This window comes from Tetranychus urticae, chromosome 2 (assembly GCF_039701765.1).
Source record: "Tetranychus urticae isolate SD_2017Ah chromosome 2, NJAU_TeUrti_SD_1.0, whole genome shotgun sequence".
NCBI classification, from domain to species: Eukaryota; Metazoa; Arthropoda; class Arachnida; order Trombidiformes; family Tetranychidae; genus Tetranychus; species Tetranychus urticae.
This window is the reverse complement of record NC_142959.1, coordinates 28,926,583-28,947,298: the sequence shown is the minus strand read 5'-3', so window position 1 is coordinate 28,947,298 and position 20,716 is coordinate 28,926,583. Positions and strand designations below refer to the sequence as shown.

The window sequence follows — 20,716 nt, the reverse complement described above, 5'->3', positions numbered from 1 at the left end:
TTATTTTAAGTTAACTAATTCAACGTCGGAATCATCTTTTATAACAATATCAACAAAATAGCCAACAGAGTAACAGTTTTGACTGATAAACTGGCAAACAATTTAATGGACCACCAAGCTCAGAAAATTTATAAAAATCCGTCATCCATCTTATGTTTTTGGCCTTTTCCATCCTCTTTTGTTTTCGCATTCCAAATGGAACAAAATCAAACATCAGTAAAGCTCTGTTGATGGTTAGTTAACCAATTGACAAGTCGTCATCACTGACAAGGTGAATAAGGTATTTTGTTTGCTCCTTTATACCTTTACTTTTCGCCCCCTTCTTCAAATTGAAATGTTACAATCATAACTTATCGAGGTCACTGCGAAAAAAGTCAAAATTTATAAAAATATATATTCGGTAATTGTTATTTCAAGCTGGACCCGGATCACAATCCTGATCACACAAGTGTCTCCACTGACCGTGAATTATGTCTTAGCCTGAAGGAAACAAGCAATCAACTTGTTGATGTTATTATTTAATTTTTATTATCAAAACGGAGGCAAACCTTAACTAAGTAACGTAAAATTCATCGATGCGTTTCAAGTGCATCTTGATTACCTTTCTTCATTTACCTGTATTACCAGGGACAATTGCTATTTCTAGATTCAAACCATTGTACCTGGAATAATTGAAAGCGACTCAAGAAAAATGATCAGCAAACAGTCGATAATTAGTTATAGAAGATAAAATTCCGGTCATTATCGTTTCCGGTTGTCAAGAAAATTCAATCAATATCAATAATATTTCACCTTTCATTAATTTTACCGGTTATAATGACAATGTTGATACGCTAAGTATAATTTGTTGCCAAAATTAACTACAATTTTTTGAATTTTGCTTTAATTTTGAGCAGACAAACTTTCGCCCAATCAAATGAAATTTTCTGGTATTTACAAAGGAAATTAAAGGTGAATTGGAAAAGGAGTTGCCACAGCCGTAACACAAAAACGCAATTACATCAGAGTCTACAAAATGGCCCAACAGTTAATTGATATTTCTAGCAAATTGGTACTCAAGTTGGCATAAAACCTATTGTCAAATGAAAGTGAAACTGCAACAAAAAAAAGTAACAACAACTCGCAACTGCTCAATTAAATTGCAGCAAATAGATACATGAAAGGAAAAAGGTGAAAGCAAAAGGAAACTAATTCTTGGACCGGCTAATTTGCGTCAAAGAATTGTAATTATTTAAAGGTTGATGGTCATCAAGTTTCCTAGTGGCTCTACAATGACACAAAATAAGTCTTCCCTACACATTAATCTTGTGTCTAATTGTGATGATAATTCAAGTTAATAATCAACTAGACAATATTTTTTCCTGAAATGTTTTCTTCCAAAGACCTAATCGCATTCAAACTCATTTCAAGGTAAAAATCTTCTTTTAATTCACACTTATCTTCCCTCCTCCTCCTCCTCCTCTGTCTTTTAGCATCCTCATCATTGTCATTAACTTTCTCTTTCTTATTATCTTAGGATCACCTTGACAAATATCGGACTTCACAAGTTTTCTTGAAGACTTTTACCTTTACTTCATTATCTTCATCATCATTGTTCCTCTGTTCTGGGCTGTTTCCTTTACCTGGGTCCACCTAAGCCATTTTTTACCCATTTTCACCAGGAACCATGGCAATGACATTCTTTGTTATTCTGCTTTTTTCATTCAATTTTCACTTCTCGGTCTCCACCTAAAAATGCCGAAATTTAAACAATCAACAAGCAACAATCCTCTTCATCATGGGTTTGCTTTCTTCCACTATTTCATAAGAATGTGTTCAATGTCAATTTAATAACTTCTTTTCTTTTCTCTTCTTTTTTTCCATCATTTTATGCAATCTTCACGCCAACGGAAATAATATCTAAAAACGCCAAGAAGTTGAGATTTTGATATTTCTGATTTTTTTTTGGTGTGAAAAAAACATTCTATTCTAAAGATACAATGGATGGCAACAAAAAAGATGATAATTACAGCGGTGAACTGTTAACATTAAAAGAGGCAACATTCAAATTCAATCAGCTGAACGCTGCATGTTTAAATCAACAAGCAATCGCATTCATTGTTAATTTACTAATGCCAATTGATGCTAATCTCCTGGGGTTGGACTGCATCTTATAATTGCACTGCAACTTTACCTTTAACATGGTTGTTATTGTCATCAACATCCTTTGTACCAACAAACAATGACAATAATTACCTTCTGATTGCTATTTCTTAGTTGATTGTATTGCAAGTAAAAATTATCAAACCGAGGCATTCAATCAAGTTTCACGTAAGTAAACTTTTATCAATTTACAATGCTAATTTAATGATTTCAATCTTTAATGTTATTAGTTAATTATCGACTGATAAATTAATTGTATTCTCTCTCTTTTATACACAGCAGGTTTGGATGATCAAGATGGAAGCCAAGGAAAGACTGATTTTTACATGAATTCAAAGGATATTGAACTTGAGTTGAACTCGTAGGAATACTTAATGACATGAAGATGATAACAAGCAAATTTATTTTTACCTTCACAAGTAACTTTCAACAAAAAAAGCAAACAACTGAAAAACCGTGATTTACATGAAAGTTGACACACAATTGACAGTTTATTTTATGCAAAAACAAACAAGGCTGAAACAAAAACAACTATCAAACCTTATTGTTAAGATAATTTAACTGTCAATGCATATCTTTCAATTACTATAATCAACCACCTTAAAGCCCAAACAATCGGTAAGTTACTAATCTATTTATTACCGTTAACCGTTAATATTTCAAACAAACCCCATTCTAATTACATTATCATCTTTCTGTCTCTTTTTCCAGCCAAATGATGAACTTTGATGTTGGTCGCGATTCTGGGCACTTGATTTTGACCAGCTTAGTCTTCCCCTGTTTTCATCTTCATCTTATCCACGAATTCCTCATTCTTGTCTCAATTCTTGTAACAACTTCTTTTCATGTTAACTAATTTACCAGGTCAATAGAGAATCAATCTTGTAAATTGCACCTTTTTCATATTTCCAAATTAAAGAAACTTGATAAAGAGGAAAATCTTTTCGTAGAAGGAGCTAAAGATTTTTCAGATGATGATTTCGTGGTTGATGATGCACCTATGAGTATAGTATAAGAAATATTTCGGTCAAGCTACTAGCGGGAAGAAAGGAAAACGACACTACGATAGTGAATCAGATGAATATGAAAAGGAAGAAGAGGACTCCAAGAGAAGAAGAAGTCATGAAAGTAAAACCGCCTAAACCATCAAATCTTTTGCAAGTTAAAGTCGAAGAGACTCAACCAGAAGACCAAGACAATGATGACGCATATGAGGTATTAGCTTCAACATCCAAACGTTTAAAAGGTATGTTTGGCTGCAAAAATCATGCACCACAATCAAGTCGTAGAGCTTTGAGGTTTGACAGTAGTAGCTGATCAAGAAGACTGGAAACAAAAGAAACAAAAAGGGCAAAGCTCATTGATTGTAATAATTTAACATTTTAAAGTTAACTTTTTTCTTCATTATTATGATGACCAAGTAGATGGTGATGATGATTACCATGACCTGATAAAGCCTATGAGAACTCATGAATATGCTAAACAGTTCAACAGTGAATGAAAGGATCAACTTACAATTCAAAACCTTGCCCTTCTCATCTTGTTGATCATCATTTCCATCATCATAACGATAATCTTGATCCTTTATCTTCATCACCGTAAACTTTCATCCTCGCCCTTTTTCCATGAACTTTGAATACTTTCATCTCAATTCTTTATTCTCTCCACTTTTGCCTCTCGCTCCTTTTCAACCTTAATTTTTATCCTCATCACCATTCTCATTATTAACATCGTCATGACCATCATTATCATCTTCTTTCTCCCTTCTCTTCCATCTTGTTCCCTGGTAAACATGTAAACAAAACCTTTTATCCTGTCCATTTTGTTTCCCTTCGTACAAATGAATAATTATTCAACCTTCTCTTCTCCATTTTAATTTACTCTTACTTTTCTTTCTCATCAGATTACATCGTTTTCATCCATCCCTCAATCATCTCTACTCTTCTCAGCGTTATTTTCATCTTCCACCTAGCTTCAAGTTTCAAGTTAATTGGCATTCAATTGACTTTTTACCTTTTCATCGTCTTTGAAACTTTCAAAGGGAAAAGAAAGTTGAAAAGGAAAACTTTCTTTGGTTGACAATCAAAGGTGATCAGAAAGAGGGTCACGAAGAAGAGCAATAAGAAGAGGCTACAATAATGAGAGATGAAAAGGATAAGATGCTAAAGAAGATGGAAGGCGAAGAAGAAGAAAAGGAAAGATAAAGAAACACACAACAACAGGTTATATCATCTATTGAAATCCTATTTTGAAATATTTCTTTCAACTTTCATTTGTAATGGATATACCATTTGAGTTCATTGACTTACCTTGACTTTTCTTTCTTCAACAAACCCACAGTGTTTTGTTGATTTACAGTGTTGATACCTGTTGATAACCTAGGTGCTAGGGGTTGCACTTGTATTGTTGATAACCCTTATGAGTTGGGCAAAAATTTGCAAACCAGAATCAAGAGAAGAAACGACTTTCTTCCTTGAGAATCAATAATCTTTCGGAAAGTGCTAATGAAGATAGTTTATAATCTCTAATTATTGCTTACATTTAACACCATAAATAATACTTAGTGGGAACAGTTAGATAATGTTAACAAAGACGGTCATCATCTGTATCTTCAACCATCTTACCTTTTGAACCATGCAATAACTCAAAGCCATTGATTATAACGATTATCCAAGGAAAAATGATGAAGGGAGGTTTTTCAAAATTCACTAGAAATTGCTCAAAGACAATTATGGCCCATCATTACCTTAAAAATTACGCTTCTCTAGCTTACATTACTCTATACCAATAATCATTGAACAGCGTAATTCTCATGATCACTGTTCATCTATTTTTGGATTTATGGCATTTCTCTTCATCATTGGTTTCTCCTGTTAATTGTTACCTTTCACCAAGATTACTCCAATAGTTCAACATTCTCTGTTATATAATATCGAGTAGGCCTGGCTAACTGTTTTTATTTACCTCCCAGATTGTTGACTAATTCAGTTACAGACAATTAATCAACCATTAGTTTCATCCGCCATTAACTTGCTCAGCTTTACATCAGATGCTCATCTTCAATACCTTGCTTGCTCCTCTATTACATGAATAACAATTCTGTCAATTTTTTTCTGCTGTTCAACATCTCAATCCTGGTCCAGATTGTGACATTGGTAATTTCATTACGTCTTGATCTATTGAACTGGCTCAGAATGGTTATCAAAATTAAATTGAAAAATACAATTCAAAAATTATTCACTTGAATGGTTGAAAACAAGGTGCTAAATTGTTGAAAGCTTTACCATAACTAAAGTAATGGAATCACCATCAACATGATAATCACAATTTCCGCAATCTATTTATGAATAACTTTTCGTCTTAATTATACCACTTGTTGCAAAGCACAATTATACAAGAAGAGATGAGCACAATTGTTAATCAAATTAGCCTGAAAATAATCAGTGAATTTGATGAAAAGAAAAACGGAACCAAAAATTGAACAGTTGCTGCCCCTTGAGCATGAAACCAAGAAGAGCCAAAAGGGATAAAGATGAGCCTTTTTTACCCGACAATTGGATGGAACAAGTAACAACAGGGAAGATGAAAATCGCTTCTGATTATGATGATGATTGTTCTTCGTTGCCCTGAAGGCTGACAATTTAGCGTCTTGCAACTGCGAGATTTGAAACTGTTGCCTGTCTCATCTGACACATGAAAAGTGTCAACCTGAGAAACTGAATCATCTAATCACCAAAAGTAATGAGATTAACCAATTTTTGTTTGTTTCTCAATTGCAATTACAAAGTTTCAACAAATATCCTGAAAGAAAAAGATTCAACAGATTTATCTTCATCATCGCACTAAATCACAATTAATACATTTGATTGACAATTTCATCTCGTTTTGTGTTTCTTGAGGTACATCAATTTAATTAATTGCTAACGGCAAATCAAGTTTAAATCATAATTAAATGTTACAAACGGAGACGTTTAATAAGATACAAAAATTGTTCAAATTTTTAGCAAACTTGTTGACAAATAATTGTCAAATACAGACAAATCAAAATAAAAGTGATAAATCAATACAATTGAAATGTAATTATATCAAATTTAAATCAACAAAAATAGCTGAATCAATCAGATATCAAGCTCTAGCTCATCTTATTCACCCATTCAAAGGTTATCATTATTCCTAAATATATTGGCATTCATTGAGATTCAATTAATGATCAAGGAGTGTTCAGCTTATCATTGATATTTGAATGTAACAATTATCAATGATTAACTTGTCTATTCAATATTGAATGTAATTAAAGGTAAATGATTGTTAAATGAAAACCAATATTAAAGTTAAATGTTGAATCAATAATTATTTGTAATGAAACACTTGCAAGTTAAATGGAGTTACTTGAAATGAGGTTTAAGCCGTAATCCGATGAGTATCAGTTAAATGAGCAATCAAAATGCAATCAATTTTGTCGTTCATGTTCATTACCTTGAAATTGAGTAAAGTGAATCTATTTGCAGTTTCAATCAACTCAACTTTCAATTAAAATGAACACTTTATTGTTATCATTTATTAAACATTACCAAGTTAATGAAAACACAGTTTAATGAAATGATCTAAATTTATCAATTTAAGTGTATAACCAAAGCTAGTCTTTGGTTTGGTTGAAACATTTATTTTAGTTAATCAATTCTGACCTGATATAACCAGCATTTAGGTTGACTTTTGATTAACAGATACTTTCCTCCTTTTCAGATCTTTTTCATTACCTGATCAGATAATTTGGTTGACACATAATTTAATCAATCGGCTAATAGATTCACACGCTAATAAAATGTAACCTTTAATTAAAATCGACTCTAAAGGTTCAAGTTAACAAACGATCACGATTTGCGAACTTAAATGATTTGTTTTTGACAAAATTATTTACAATTAATGTTGACAAATCAGGGAAAAGAGGAAATCGCGATTTAAAATCTTAATCAATTGATTAACTTGATCAATCTTCAAACATTGAATTTTATCCAACAAGGAAAGTGTTGCGCTTCTGTAATTATGAAAATCCTATGAATTGTCTAAAGCTGTTTACATCCATTTCAAGTAATTTTTAGGTTTGAGTGATGGAGAGAAATGATCAGTTTGAATCGATTCTTAATTGAATTCATGAATACGTGAGAATGAGCCAGAAGGTGATTCACTGGAAGTTGAAGAAATCGAAAGTTTCAGGAAATTTAAGCTCCAATTTTTGGCTGAAAAACTAGAAGCAACATTAAGTATTCATGAGCAAGTCTAGTCTTCATTTTGCATTATTCAATAATGTTAACACAGTTTGAGGTAAGCAACGAGAAAGATGATTAAGGTTTAACTATTGGCAAGGTAAGTTGATGTTGGGACAGTGAGGCAGAAAGTTGAACATAATGAATGCTTGGGCTTGAAATATTTTCACTGAAATTTCCTTGCGATTCATTGAGCCTGAACATTTTCTATCGCTTTTTTTTCCTTATCAACTTCAACCTTGATCTTTTCACTTTAAATGTAAAGACAAAGAGCAACTCTCATCATCATTATCATCATCTTACTTGGAAACGTTTGTAAAATGTATTATTTGAAGTGTGTCTTTAAAATCAACTAACCGTGTCTATGTTTTTCACTGCAAACAACATTGATTTTTGAGTCAATAATCTTGTTAACCAGAAAAGACATTTTTTGCTTCTTGTCAACAGTGTTAAAATTTAGGGAAATGTTCACAATCAATGAATTAATTAGTAAATTGCGAGATTAACAGTATGCAATGCTTTCTGCCAATTGATTGATCAGTTAAGAAAAGTTCAAGACTCATATTATCTGGTAAATCGTCTATTATAGTTCAGTTTATTGATTATTAATAACTAATAACATCACTAATAACGAGAGGAACAACAAATCACAATCAACCCAATTAATCGCTTCAATTGTCATCGTAATCATTTTAATTCTGTAATAATAGCAAACTGAGAATCTTTATCAACCTTTTCATGTTTCACCAAATAAAAGGAGATAAAAAAAGGAATCAACAAGGAAGAATGATTCAAATTCAATTCAAGTAATTTTATTATTGTTAACAATTTAATCAATTTGATTCATTTAAGAGTCAATGATTGCACAATTAAACACACTTCAATGGCAACAATTAACGTTTTGCTTGAGAAAATATTTTTTCAACTCTTCTTTAAATCTCATCAGAAACCATTGAAATGACCATTGAAATAGCCATTGACCGAGAAGATACAAAATTGGTTAATTTTTGTTGTCGTTGGTTAACCAAGTCAAGGTTAGCAATTAATTGATAAAAGATGAATTTGATTAGTCAATTAAGGTGAAAAAGTTACTCGATGATTATTTTTACCCGTAAAGTTAACCTTTGTTGGGTTACATTTTAAATTGAACAGAATTTTTGGTGAAATGAAAAAAAAAATGATTAATTCTTTGTGTTCATTTGTTTTGTCCCGGTTTGCAGCATGTTTCAATCATCTCAAATCCTTGTGTTAGCTTGAGTTTACAATCAAAATGTGTAACCATAAATTGACACCAACATCCAATATAATCAATAAATCCTGTTGTCCCATTTATTTTTGAATTGTTTTTTGGTCGATTCCAATTTGCTACTTCATCATCGGAATGATTACTGTTGTGTATTTTTGGGTTAGACGGGTTTGTTTCGATGAGAACCAAAAATCATTGCGGATTAAGTCAACTAATCTCTCATGTTTTTTGGCATCAATGTTGGTTGAAATAGAGACAAAACAGCAACAAAAGATAATACAAAATGTTGAGGTTGATGGTGATTCTGATGATTAGTATCATTATGTTTAACTTTTTTGGATCCAATCACAGTCTCTGTGTGATAAAAAAGGGTTGAATAAAAACAAGGTCAATATTATAACCTGTAAAAGCTTTCAACCGATTTAACAACAAATCAAATTGATGCTTCATTTGTATCAGACTTGGGTTACATTTTGTTCATTATAACATATCAATTAAGTTGAATTGTGTTATTGAACAGTGAATGTAAATAAATGTTCATTTCAAACAGCAATTGGAATACTTGATGCAGCCGAAGAAGCTTTAGCGTTGACTGAAATTTACTTTTTCCAGATTCCATTTCTTGTTACAATCCTAATGAATTTTCATCGTGATTTAAATCATTGAGAAATTGAAAGTTCAATTTTAGTAACTTGATTTTGAGTCAGTCAATCCTGATGTTGCTATTGCTTGGTAAGACGTTCAAGTAGCTTGATTGGTGGTGAGATTAAGGATTGACATATGGATTAACAGGCGATTGATTGACTATTCATGGAGAGCCATTTGACCAAGAAATAAATTAGTTATCAGTTGTATTCCTATCTATATCTTCCGTGTTCCTGATCCCTTCATGTAAACCCTGAAAGCTGAAGAACATGTTCAAGGTTAGTTGATTGTTGAGTTTAAAGTTTAATTTTAATCTAATTCTACTCACCGGGATATCAATTGTTGGTCAGCAAAGATCGGTGTTGAAGGGTAAATCAATAGTCATGATGAGCTGGATTTGAGTTGAACATTGATTGTTATCTGTATCATGGTGATAAAATAAGATTAGATTTAAATTGGTTGTTTCTGTTTTGTATCAACATTGACATTCAATCAACTCTACATTTGTTGATTGCTTATTGTCCATCTAATTGGTAAATGATCTTCAATCTCATGCTTATCCTAAAAGATTGTTTTACTTGACCACAATATTTTCAATTTAAAGTCATATTTTCACTCGAATCTTTTTCACTCATTTTTTGCCCATTGATTTAGTTCAATGAACCAAATCAATCAAAAAGCAAGGAAATAAACAAAATATTCAACGATTTAGTTAACCATTTGATTGATAGTAACAATAACCATCAAAGGTTCAGAAAATAATTTAAATCAAGAAAAATAACTCGAGTTTGAAGTGCATACTTAATTAACCTTAACCTTGGCCAGAATTTGATTAACACTCACAATTGACAGAAAATTTTGTCTCTTTTTCATTGTTTGAATGCAAAAAAGAAGCTCATTTTTTGCAGTTCAAATTTAATTACAACTCAACACCATTAATGGTCATCATCATTGACCAAGTCACAATCAAATTCACTGGATTATATTAGTTAATAAAGATTTTGATGGTTAATTGGTCAAATCGACGAGGAAAGGCAACAATCAGTGAAATCCTAATCAATTGCGGTCATTTTGTGTCCTTTCAGTTCACCAACAGTCAAATGTCAACAGTAAACAGTCACTCATTTAACGTGATCTTGATTGCCGAGATTACAATTGAAGGTATTTTGTCTTTATATTAAGTCATTATTACCATCATCATTATCATCCTCATCATTATGGTTATAATAGCAATTAAAATGATGGCAACAATCAACAGCATATATACAAGTATTTATATCCATTAAACGTTAGATAAACGAAAGTTGTGTCAATTGAATATGTTGAAAAAAGTGCTTTTAACAATTAAACAATTTAACAACAATTTATTCAACTTGAAACCGTCTTTTTTATAAACCTAATTGTAAAGGTTAATTGTGATGATAAAAGGTAATAAACAAAAGAATGAAAAGGTAATTTAAGAGGTAAAATAAATTAAATTAAAAGCATTCAACAGGATTTTACTGGAAATGATTTCGCCAACAAAATGAATCCAAGAGTGAATCTAAAAGGGAATCTAAAAGGGAATCTGTTCAATGGTATTATGATATGCACAGTTCAAGCATTGTAGTGTCAATACAATTTAATAATGGTTGATTGAAGACAATTAGTTGATAGTAAACAACATAAACAATAACTAAAAACGAGTTAATTCTCGCTGCCTCCATACAGCTCAAGATTGTAGGCAAACGATTGTCCAAGTACAATTAAGGAAACTTGTCCCATCATTTCAATAATTTAAACTTGGTGCTCTAGTTGTTACCTTTTATCACAACAATCATTACATTCATCGCCATCTTGAAATTATTTTGAGTAACAAATTATTATTTATTAACATCAATTGTGATTGACGTTTTTTTCATTGTGTTGTAGCTAAACATTGTCAACAACAATACAAGTGACAAAAGTAGATTGAATGTAAAGATACAGGTTAAAATGTTCAAGTTAAATGATGATGGTTCTGATGTGATTGAGTGTGTTTGTTAAATGCACGCAATCGGATAAATTGTAAAATCAAAGGAAGAAACGAAAAGTAAAATTATTTCAATCAATTTTACCATTAACATAATGAGATGTCGAGAGGTGATCACAATAACTTGCGTGTAAATCCCGATCCATTTTCAATTTAATCCATTGATCCGATTCCAGGCCAAGACATGATTTGTGCTGGAAAAAAGTAAAGTAAAAAAGACAATTTAGAATGATTGAATTAAACAAATTTAAAGATGAAATTAGATTAAACTCAATTCTGTTAAACACAACAGTTGATTATAAAAAGTGTTTGTTGAGACCAGTTCAGAGATTCATCTGTCGACACAAAGATCAATGATCTTTTCATGTTATTTGTTCATTTTATAATTAGTTAAATAAATTTCTCTCTACTCAAGTCTTAACATTTATTTCATCCTTTTTAATATCATCTATTATGATCAGCTGAATGGATGAGAATTGAAAGTAAAAATAAGATTTCTTTGAACAAGCCTGAGAAAATAGCGAAATAAATCATCTTCTATTTACCTCTCCTTATTATCATCATCATGCTTATTCTCACCATGCTAATGACTATTCAATTGATATTATTGTCTTGATATCAAACAAAAATCAAGTGATTGACAATTTAATGTTCATTTATCTGAGAAAAACTGAAACCTCAAGAAAATGATAATTAGATTCCCATAGAGTTTTTAGCAACTCTGCTTCACTTATCATATCACATTGTTTCGATCATTATTATTCAAATGTTATCAATAGCAATTACAATGATTTTGACTGGAAATATTTATGAACTAAAGCTAAATAAATAATACAATTTTCACACAATCAAATGCATCAACAACAAAACAACACCAATTTAAATACAAGTTAGAGCAAATAATGTGGTATGAGTGTATAAAATTAACACGGCATTAAGTTCAACAAAAAAGGTAAACTAAACTAGTTTTTCGTGTTTTTTGTCTGTTTTTTCACTGATCAAAAGATACATTTCAAGATTGTTGTCACTTGATTAGCAAAATGATGGTTTCAATGACTTGGTGTTTTTATAAGAAAAAAAACCTGATCAATTCTATGTAATGAGTTTTTCCTTTCATTTTTTCCCTATTCCAACATTTTCTCATTCAGTTTTCATCTTGATCGCTTATCAAAAATTCACATGGAATGATAATGATGATAATGACGATGATGATGATGGTAGTGATGATGGTGATGATGATGAGAGGGATAATCTTAATGGCCTCACATGAAGAAAGAAGAAAAACGCCAAATTATGTTCTATCGATGCTACTGATTGCATTGGAATTTTTATATATCTCCTTTGAGTCTCCTTTAATTCCTAGATTCCGCTTCAAGGTGAGAATCATTTTTTAACGATGAATCCAATAGTAATCAAACCTACAATCAAGAAAAGAAGCACCTTTAAATGATGAAAAGAGTAATGATAGAGGAATATTTGTATTAAAATGAAGAAAAAAAAATAAATTCAACTTACAAAAAGTCAATGCAATGGATACCTTTTGGTTCATAGTTTGCTGCTGATGCCATTAAACAGTTGAAGATAATACTATTGAACAAATCTTTACTTTCATGTAAATTATCATCATTTTAATCACACATAATAAACAAAGATGCTAAAAAGGTAATTATAAGATGATTAGTAACAAAAAAATCGTGTTCTTATAAATTCATAAACCTAAAATAAGCGTCTTTTGTTATTTGACGATGGATAAAACTTTGCATCAAAGAGGAAGAAGAGAGTTAACTTCTATGAAAAAACAGCATCACAAAAATTTGAAAAAGTGACCACCTGATACCTCTGGTATTTGCAACCACGTTACTTTGTTTACAATTAATTGTGTACAAATCAACGTTGTTGACCAATACAGTTTATTAGTAAAAATAAGTGAATTATAAGATTTTCTTTAAGAAATTCATATTTTTTGTTAATTGAATTGATTTTTTTGGTTTTTTTGGATTGACAATTTTTCTGGCTACCAAAAAAAGTAAGTTTTTGTTAATTTATAAAGTAATTTGGATTAACTTTTGTGTACCTGCTATATATTAGGGTGTCAAATATATTTTGCGGTTCACTATGAAAAAAAGATTTGATTGTGATCTTTTTTGGCTAAAACATTACTTAGCCTTAATTAATCAGTATAAAACAAAAAAATCAAAATCGGACAAATATTCACAAAATTATTGCATTTTTACAGCTTTTTAAAGGGTACAAAAATCGACCAAAATTTTTTTTTTCACCAACTTTTTTCATCAAATTTTCTAGCGACGCGTCACAAAATTTTTAACCTCAGATTCTCAATACTTGCGAACCTAACCTAAGTACCTGATCTCATCTCTATGGACCTCAATCTATCTTAATTTTTAGAAAATTCATTCAAAGAAGACTAGGTCTATTCAGGAACAGAGGTCAAAATCAATTTTGTCGATTTTTTCGCTATAAATTTTCGGACGCTCACAAAAACGCCATCAATTATTCAATTTGGAAAATTGAAACGATATTTTAATACTTCGAGTCCATAATTTGATCTAATGAAATTTCAGTCAATTCTAAGCTAAACTTCATACCCAACCGCAAAACTTATTTGACACCCTAATATTATGCTATTATATTAATATACATTATTTTCATGAATTTCATGAATATTTAGTCTATTTATTATGTGTTAAATGATCAAATCAGAAAGAATGGAACTTTTTTGATCAGAACTTTTTTATATTTGCTATGGAGATTATGCTCATAACAGTTTCTGTTAAAATAGCAAAGGTAATCTTATTCTGATCTTATTGCCACATTTTTTCTCGCAAAATAGCCACAGATTTGCGATTTCTTGCAATAGATTAACAGGTTTGTGGAAGTTAATCATCTTCTGTTTGTTACATCACCCCTGTTATAACCACCGACACCATCATCATCTAAACCCCAGGATCATTAGTGTTAAACCATTAAGAGTTGCATTGAAAAAGGAAAAGTGCAAGTGAAATGAAAAAAAAGTGAAACCAATTGATGGTGTTGACTGATAATTTCGCTGATGCCTGCTTTGTCTGAACCAGAAAATTTCTTAACCAAAGTTGGGTAACATCAACAATAACAATCAACTACAAAAGCAAGGCTCAAGCAATCAGAAAAAAGTAACAAAATAAGCAACCAAGGTTAATCACTGATCACCTGTTGACATAAGTGCTATTTCACTTAAAAACAAGGTCATTACCAGGTTAGCGGTTAAATAGTCAGCGTTTATCTCTTTTAATGCTCTCTGGTGATGCTTTACATTCAAATTACCTTTTAATAGTATTAACCATTAATATTGTCATTCACTTTCATCATTAACATCAATTGTCATCATTCACTTTTCCTTACCTTTTCCTTACCTGCCAATCTCATTGTCTTTAGGTTTATCTACTTTGCTGATGCTTGTCTTTGCTTCTCTTCTTTTCCTCTTCACTTTCTTTATTTTCCTTAGATGGTGAATGCAACAGGTTGAATGGCTTTTACATTGAAACATCATCTTCACGGTTTACCTGTTGGACTTATGTGGCAACGCAATCAAACCTGGACTCAATCCAAATTTCGTGATAATTACATTTGAATTGCAAAAATCAAACAGAGGAAAAACGATGAAGACGATTAATGGAAATGCCTTTATGCCGTAAAATTGCTTTATAATCATCACAATGGCTACACCTTTGCTCATTGTCATGGGTTTTAAACCAGATTCAGACTGAGGAATGATATCAATACAAAAAAAGTCAACAATACAAATGAACAACAAAACAAAAGGAGAAATATTAATACACAAATTAAATGAGATAATGATGATGGTGATATTAAATCTTGGGCGTCATCATGGTGAGGATGACTATTTGTAAACGCACAAGACACCTAATGATGATGACGAGATAAAGACAATGAAAATTGAATACTGTTCAACGGAATATCACTCTTCTTTCCAGTCAAGTTAGACAAACAAAAAGGCATTTTACAGTAAAACGGAAATCATTTTATGGATCGTTGGTTAACAAAGTTATAAAAAAATGAACAGAAATGTTATCCGGATTTTTTCAAGCTCATATTGAAATGTTGATAAAGACAAAGCTTGAGCATGATATTGTCATGATGGAAATCAATCAATCGCTCAACATTCCACTCACATGGTCTTATCGGTTAAACCCAACAGAAACCTATGATAAAATAAGGTCACTCAATTAGTTGAATTATTGGAACAATGGAAAGGCTGAAAACCAATTGTTGGTCAACCTGGACGCAAATGTGAGCAACAAATGTTTGGTTGAACAATAAGTTATCAACATTTAATGTTAATAATAGAAAAGAAAGAAATCATACTCCTTATCATCATTAACTTCATCGTCATTATCATCATCATGGAAGATACAGAATGTAGAAAACAAAGTCAATACTGAACTCTCACAATCTTCAGTCTACAATCTGCTCTTCCTTAACCTTAGCCATTATGTATTTTTATTCATTACTAAAGGTGAACAGAAGATGAAATGATGAAAAAAATGTCTTCCTGGTTACATCAGAAAAACCATCAGAATAGGAAAAAAAATAATAATCAACATAAAAATGGAATCATTTTGTTCCCAAGGTTGATTCCATACTCAGGCAAGAAGGTGAAGATGATGGTAACGATGATAAACATACAGATGAAGATGATGAGAAAGCAAAATGATAACAAAAAAAAGTGTATTTGTTTGCATTGTTCAAGAAGACAAAAAAAGAACCAAAATAATCAACAAAATTCTTCTCTAAATGAACCATTTTAGTTGCTATCATCATCATTATCAACAGCAACTAACAGCAACGATTTCCATCATCGCCATTAGCTTTTGAGGAAAGTAAATCACAATGAATGCTGATATTTTTGAATGTTTACAAGTCCAATCACAACCAGAATTAACCCTTAATCAATCTTTTTCAACTATTCAATTGAAAGAGTTGGTTAAACGGCTGAAACCAATTGAATATTGAAGGAAACAATCAGTTAACTAACCCTTAAACTAACACTATTTCCCTGTGATTTATACGCTCTTTTATTAACCAAATATCTTTGCTCTTTATATTTACAGGTAATTGTTTCCTCAACAATCAATTCAACTCTATACGGAAGATTATCTCCATTTTTTATCATTATTATCATTTTTGATTAACTATTACAATCATAATAGTCATATTTTTCCCAACAAATGGTGAGTATCACAGGCATGAAAATAATACATAAGCCAAGCCAAAAAAGGTACACAATTGAACATCAAATAACACCATAAACAACAACTTGTACTTTTTTTTCTCGCTCTTCAGATTCAATCTTAGCTGTCTTTGTGTTCAACATGTTTTCCCTCCAATCGTGACTTACCTTTTTACCTGTAAATTTGGGAATCAAAATGAGAATCCAAGAAAAGAGAAGAAAGAAAAATCTAAAAATGTGTAAAAAAGTTGAACATTTCAATGCACAGACAGATCAACATTTTGTGAACAAAACTTCATACAATTTAAACCAGATAACACCTTGAAAAGTAACATTTTAAAGCTGTTTTTTGTCTTCAACCTTTCAACTTGATTTTGTCTTTTCCTTCCTCAACTTGATGAAATTTTATGAACTTTTTTGACTCTCAGAAAAACTGTAATCAAAAAGCTGAATTCTAAGATTATTGTCTTTACGATTGTTCCGATATTCATTGGTATATTGAAATGAATGGTCCGAGGCTTGAGATTAGCTGGAAATTGTTGATGTTTGTTGATAATAATGGTGGTTAGTGGACAGTAGTTATCAAATTGACTGATGATGGTATGAATAGATGATAATGATTGAGATTAAGAGTTGGGATTGGAGTTAATTGCGAAGCAATTTTCGATACCTTTTTTGTCCATCTAATTGTTAAACTTGTTTCTTATTTCACACAATTTTGTAGCAACAATAATGGAAATGGCTATGATTGTGATGATGAATGTGATTATATGTATATCATGATGAAACCTCAAGTAAAAATGGTTTCTTAAAATAATATCTTGAAATGTGGATAATAATAATACCTTGACTGGGTAACTCAGTTTGTTCACATGAACAGAGTCAATACTTTGATTGTTTGTATCCAAATGTCATTCATCTGGTTAATGATATTCAATTGTCGATTCAATTTTTGACTCAATGAAAGTAAATTGCCTTTTTGTCCAATGTTAATCAACTATTGGTTGACCTGATTTCCAGGTTACATTAAAAATGAAAATGAAAATTTGATCAACATTAATCATCCAAATATACACTTTCATTCAAATGGACAAGTGAAAATCACAATGAAAATTAATCATTAAACAAATTGTAATCAATTCTCACAGTCACATAATTGTAACACTAAGCATTAGATGAATATAAATAAACACAATCAAGTGACATTAAAGGCTAATATAAAACCTTAACCAAGTCTTAACTTTAATCAAAATCGCGTAAATCTCAGCAATTAATACGTTTAATTGACTTACCTTGGTAATAATAATCGCAATCTTAATTAGTCTTAGTTTTGTTAGTGAGAATCAAATGGCAATTGTTGACTATTAAAGCCATTTATAGTAAACAGAGCAAAGCATATTGAATATGAAAATGAAAAAAACTCAGGAAAACAACATAAAAGTGACTTCTTAAATGACAATGTATTTAATTGACTTTTTAGTGAAAAATTTGGTAAAAAGGCGCTTTTAAATGGCAATTGACAATTAATAAATCAAGTTAAATCACAATTAAATGTTAAAACAAGGGATAAACAAACAAGAAAAGGTCAGTTACTTAAAAGGTAAAAAGCATACTTTATCCATACTTTGAAGCCAAGTTCATCCATGGTTACCCACGTTAAAGGACCAAATTGACAAGGTTAGAAGTGGCAATTAATGATAATATTTATAAAATTAACTTCCTTTTATCTTCCATTCTCACTCAACTCTCATACCTTTTATCACAGCGTTTTCAAATAATTCAGGTAGGATTGGTATTAACAGTGCGAAAAAAAAATGTTCAACTCAATGTTTATTTTACTCGCAGCAAATAGCGTCAGGCTATCTCCTTGTTAGCCTCATTTCACTTTTTGTTTTTTGCATAACATTGAGATTCTTTATTAGTTAATCAGTTGATTATCATTATTGATTGATTTAATCAACCTACACTTTTAATTTTGTGTGTTTTTTTACAATTTGTTGTGGCCATTTTAAGTTATTTAGTTGGATTGAACTTGACTCTTATGTTTGTTATTATTTTACAAGAAATGGAAATATCCTTTCACCTGTATAACACAGCAATGCCAATAAATAGTCTGAAGGCTTTATCGTGTTCGTCTTTATCATCATGGCTCATGTTGCTGATGCATCTATCATCATTGGATTGGTGTGACTATCTATCAGGCTTTTACCCTTGGGTCCACCTAAACATTTCAAGGAACAATTAAGAATCCTACAGAACAAATCAACATATTTCTTGTTACTACTTTTGTGTGATTCAAGTTTTCACTTGCCTTTTTTGATATTCACTTTAATACCATGGATACTTATTTTTATTACTATAATCATGCTAATCGTTACCATAATCAGTTTTCTGGTGACTGTTCTTGCTCATGTTTCACTTGTCTTTACAAGCTTGATTTGATATTTTTACTCATTGTTATCTATCTACTTTTAATGGATAAAATTACCATCAACATTCAAACAGCTGATGGATCATCGGCTTCAGGTACTTTACCATTGTTACCAGTAGATGAAGATGACCCAGGATTGACATCGTCCACAAACTCATCAAATTGTAATGAAGAACCAGATGAAAGTCCAAACAGTTTACCCGAAAGTGTCCATTCGTCTTCATCACATGCTTCAACCACATCTACAACAACCTCAGGTCGTAAACTGATTAAACCTGATATAAGTCTAGACTTTTTAGACGCATCCGATGAGGAGACAAGTGAAGATGAGGAAGATGATGGAAAGGAAAAGTCAAAGGAAAATGGAGAAAGTGACAATTATTGTCAAGATAATCTGTGTAATGAAGAAATATTTTCAAACGTTTGTATCTCATCTAAAGGCAAACGCAAATCATGTTTCAATGTTAAAAGACAATCTTCTGTTGATAGTGATTCACTCTCATGGGATTCATCTTCAGTATCATCATCATCTTCATCTCTATCATGTCCCACAATTCATAAAAAACAGCAACATGAACCTTACTCTTCGTTGCCCTGCAATTTAATTGACAATGTTTATGTTCATGAGGCATTGGAAGTTGATTTACCATTCAATTTATCTCTTACTTTCACTGAACTTGGCCACATTAGGAAAGCTTTAGCCCGTGAAGAACTGGATTCAATGTCTTTCTGTCATTCGGTCAGGGAACAATTGGTTAATGGTAAATTGTGTTCAACTTGTCTCAAGACTCGCTTCAAGCTGTTTGGCCCATGGGCTGATTGTTGTCGACTATGCGAAAGACCCGTTTGCTCTCGTTGCTCATCAAATGTACAAATAAATGCCAAACGATACAATTCAATACCAATACAATTATTGGTGCCAAATAAGCGTTATCGTCAATCATTCACTTCACCTTCACTAACCTCACCTTCAATGTCACCATTGCCATCAAACCCTGCCAAGATGAAAGTTAATCGCCAAAAAAGTACATCTTCATTATCATTTACTTCATCATCTTCATCCTCTTCCATCTCCCTACCCATTCAAACACCATCATCAGTGTTATCCTCATCATCCAGTGCAATTTCATCGAAACCTTTCAATCGATTAAACCAATGGAAACGATCAAAAGGTTCATTTACAAGTTCACTTCCATGGCTGCGTAAAACAGCCTCAAAAGATGGCAACAAGGGCGATGAAGATGGCGGAGAGGAAGACGATGATGATCAGATTAACCGTAAAAAAGACAAAAATGTATCAACCATGGTTATTAAATTGTGCCTTGATTGTGAGGTGTTTTTTGTTACCCTTTTGGCAATTTAAATAACCACTTTGCCCTCCGTAACCTGTAAGCCTCAATGACCATTGCCATTTCAACTGTTGTCAATCTTCATCTAATCTTGATCTCATTCATTCACAAAACCCAAATGCCAAATGCTAAATCAACATTGTAAATTCATCTTCTTACCCCTTGTTAATCAATGTTAACAATGTTAATACATAACTGGTTAACATATAAAATTAAATTTGTTCAACATGGATAAGCAAACTGATTTAACAGACAGTTTTACACTCGTTTTCATACTTTTGTTGTTAAAACAAAAGCTGTTATTGAAGGATGAAAAGAGTCAGGATAACCTTCAAGATAAAGGCAAAAGGTGTATTATAAAGTGTATTATAATAAACCTT

The 20,716-nt window shown here is 31.4% G+C and overlaps 1 protein-coding gene and 2 long non-coding RNA genes across 4 annotated transcripts; 2 read left to right on the top strand and 1 right to left on the bottom strand.

Moving 5' to 3' along the window:
• Window positions 1–929: 929 nt before the first annotated feature.
• On the top strand, window positions 930–6,461 carry LOC107368180 (uncharacterized). The gene is made up of 5 exons (XR_016198443.1): window positions 930–1,410; window positions 1,517–2,310; window positions 2,422–2,760; window positions 2,854–3,388; window positions 4,046–6,461. It is a non-coding gene; the product is annotated as an uncharacterized LOC107368180 (long non-coding RNA).
• A 1,791-nt stretch (window positions 6,462–8,252) lies between these two features.
• Window positions 8,253–16,969, bottom strand: LOC112539507 (uncharacterized). Of its 2 annotated transcripts, none has more exons than XR_016198442.1 (5): window positions 12,824–16,969; window positions 12,575–12,748; window positions 11,394–11,502; window positions 9,626–9,717; window positions 8,253–9,557 (listed from the first exon to the last, which is right to left on the bottom strand). It is a non-coding gene; the product is annotated as an uncharacterized LOC112539507 (long non-coding RNA). The 2 variants fall into 2 exon arrangements; XR_003083385.2 differs by having other exon boundaries at window positions 12,575–12,726.
• A 963-nt stretch (window positions 16,970–17,932) lies between these two features.
• On the top strand, window positions 17,933–20,563 carry LOC149094294 (uncharacterized). Its single transcript, XM_089267112.1, has one exon. The coding sequence runs from the start codon at window positions 18,893–18,895 to the stop codon at window positions 20,348–20,350; it is 1,458 nt and encodes a 485-aa protein (XP_089123238.1). The 5' UTR covers window positions 17,933–18,892; the 3' UTR covers window positions 20,351–20,563.
• Window positions 20,564–20,716: the final 153 nt, after the last annotated feature.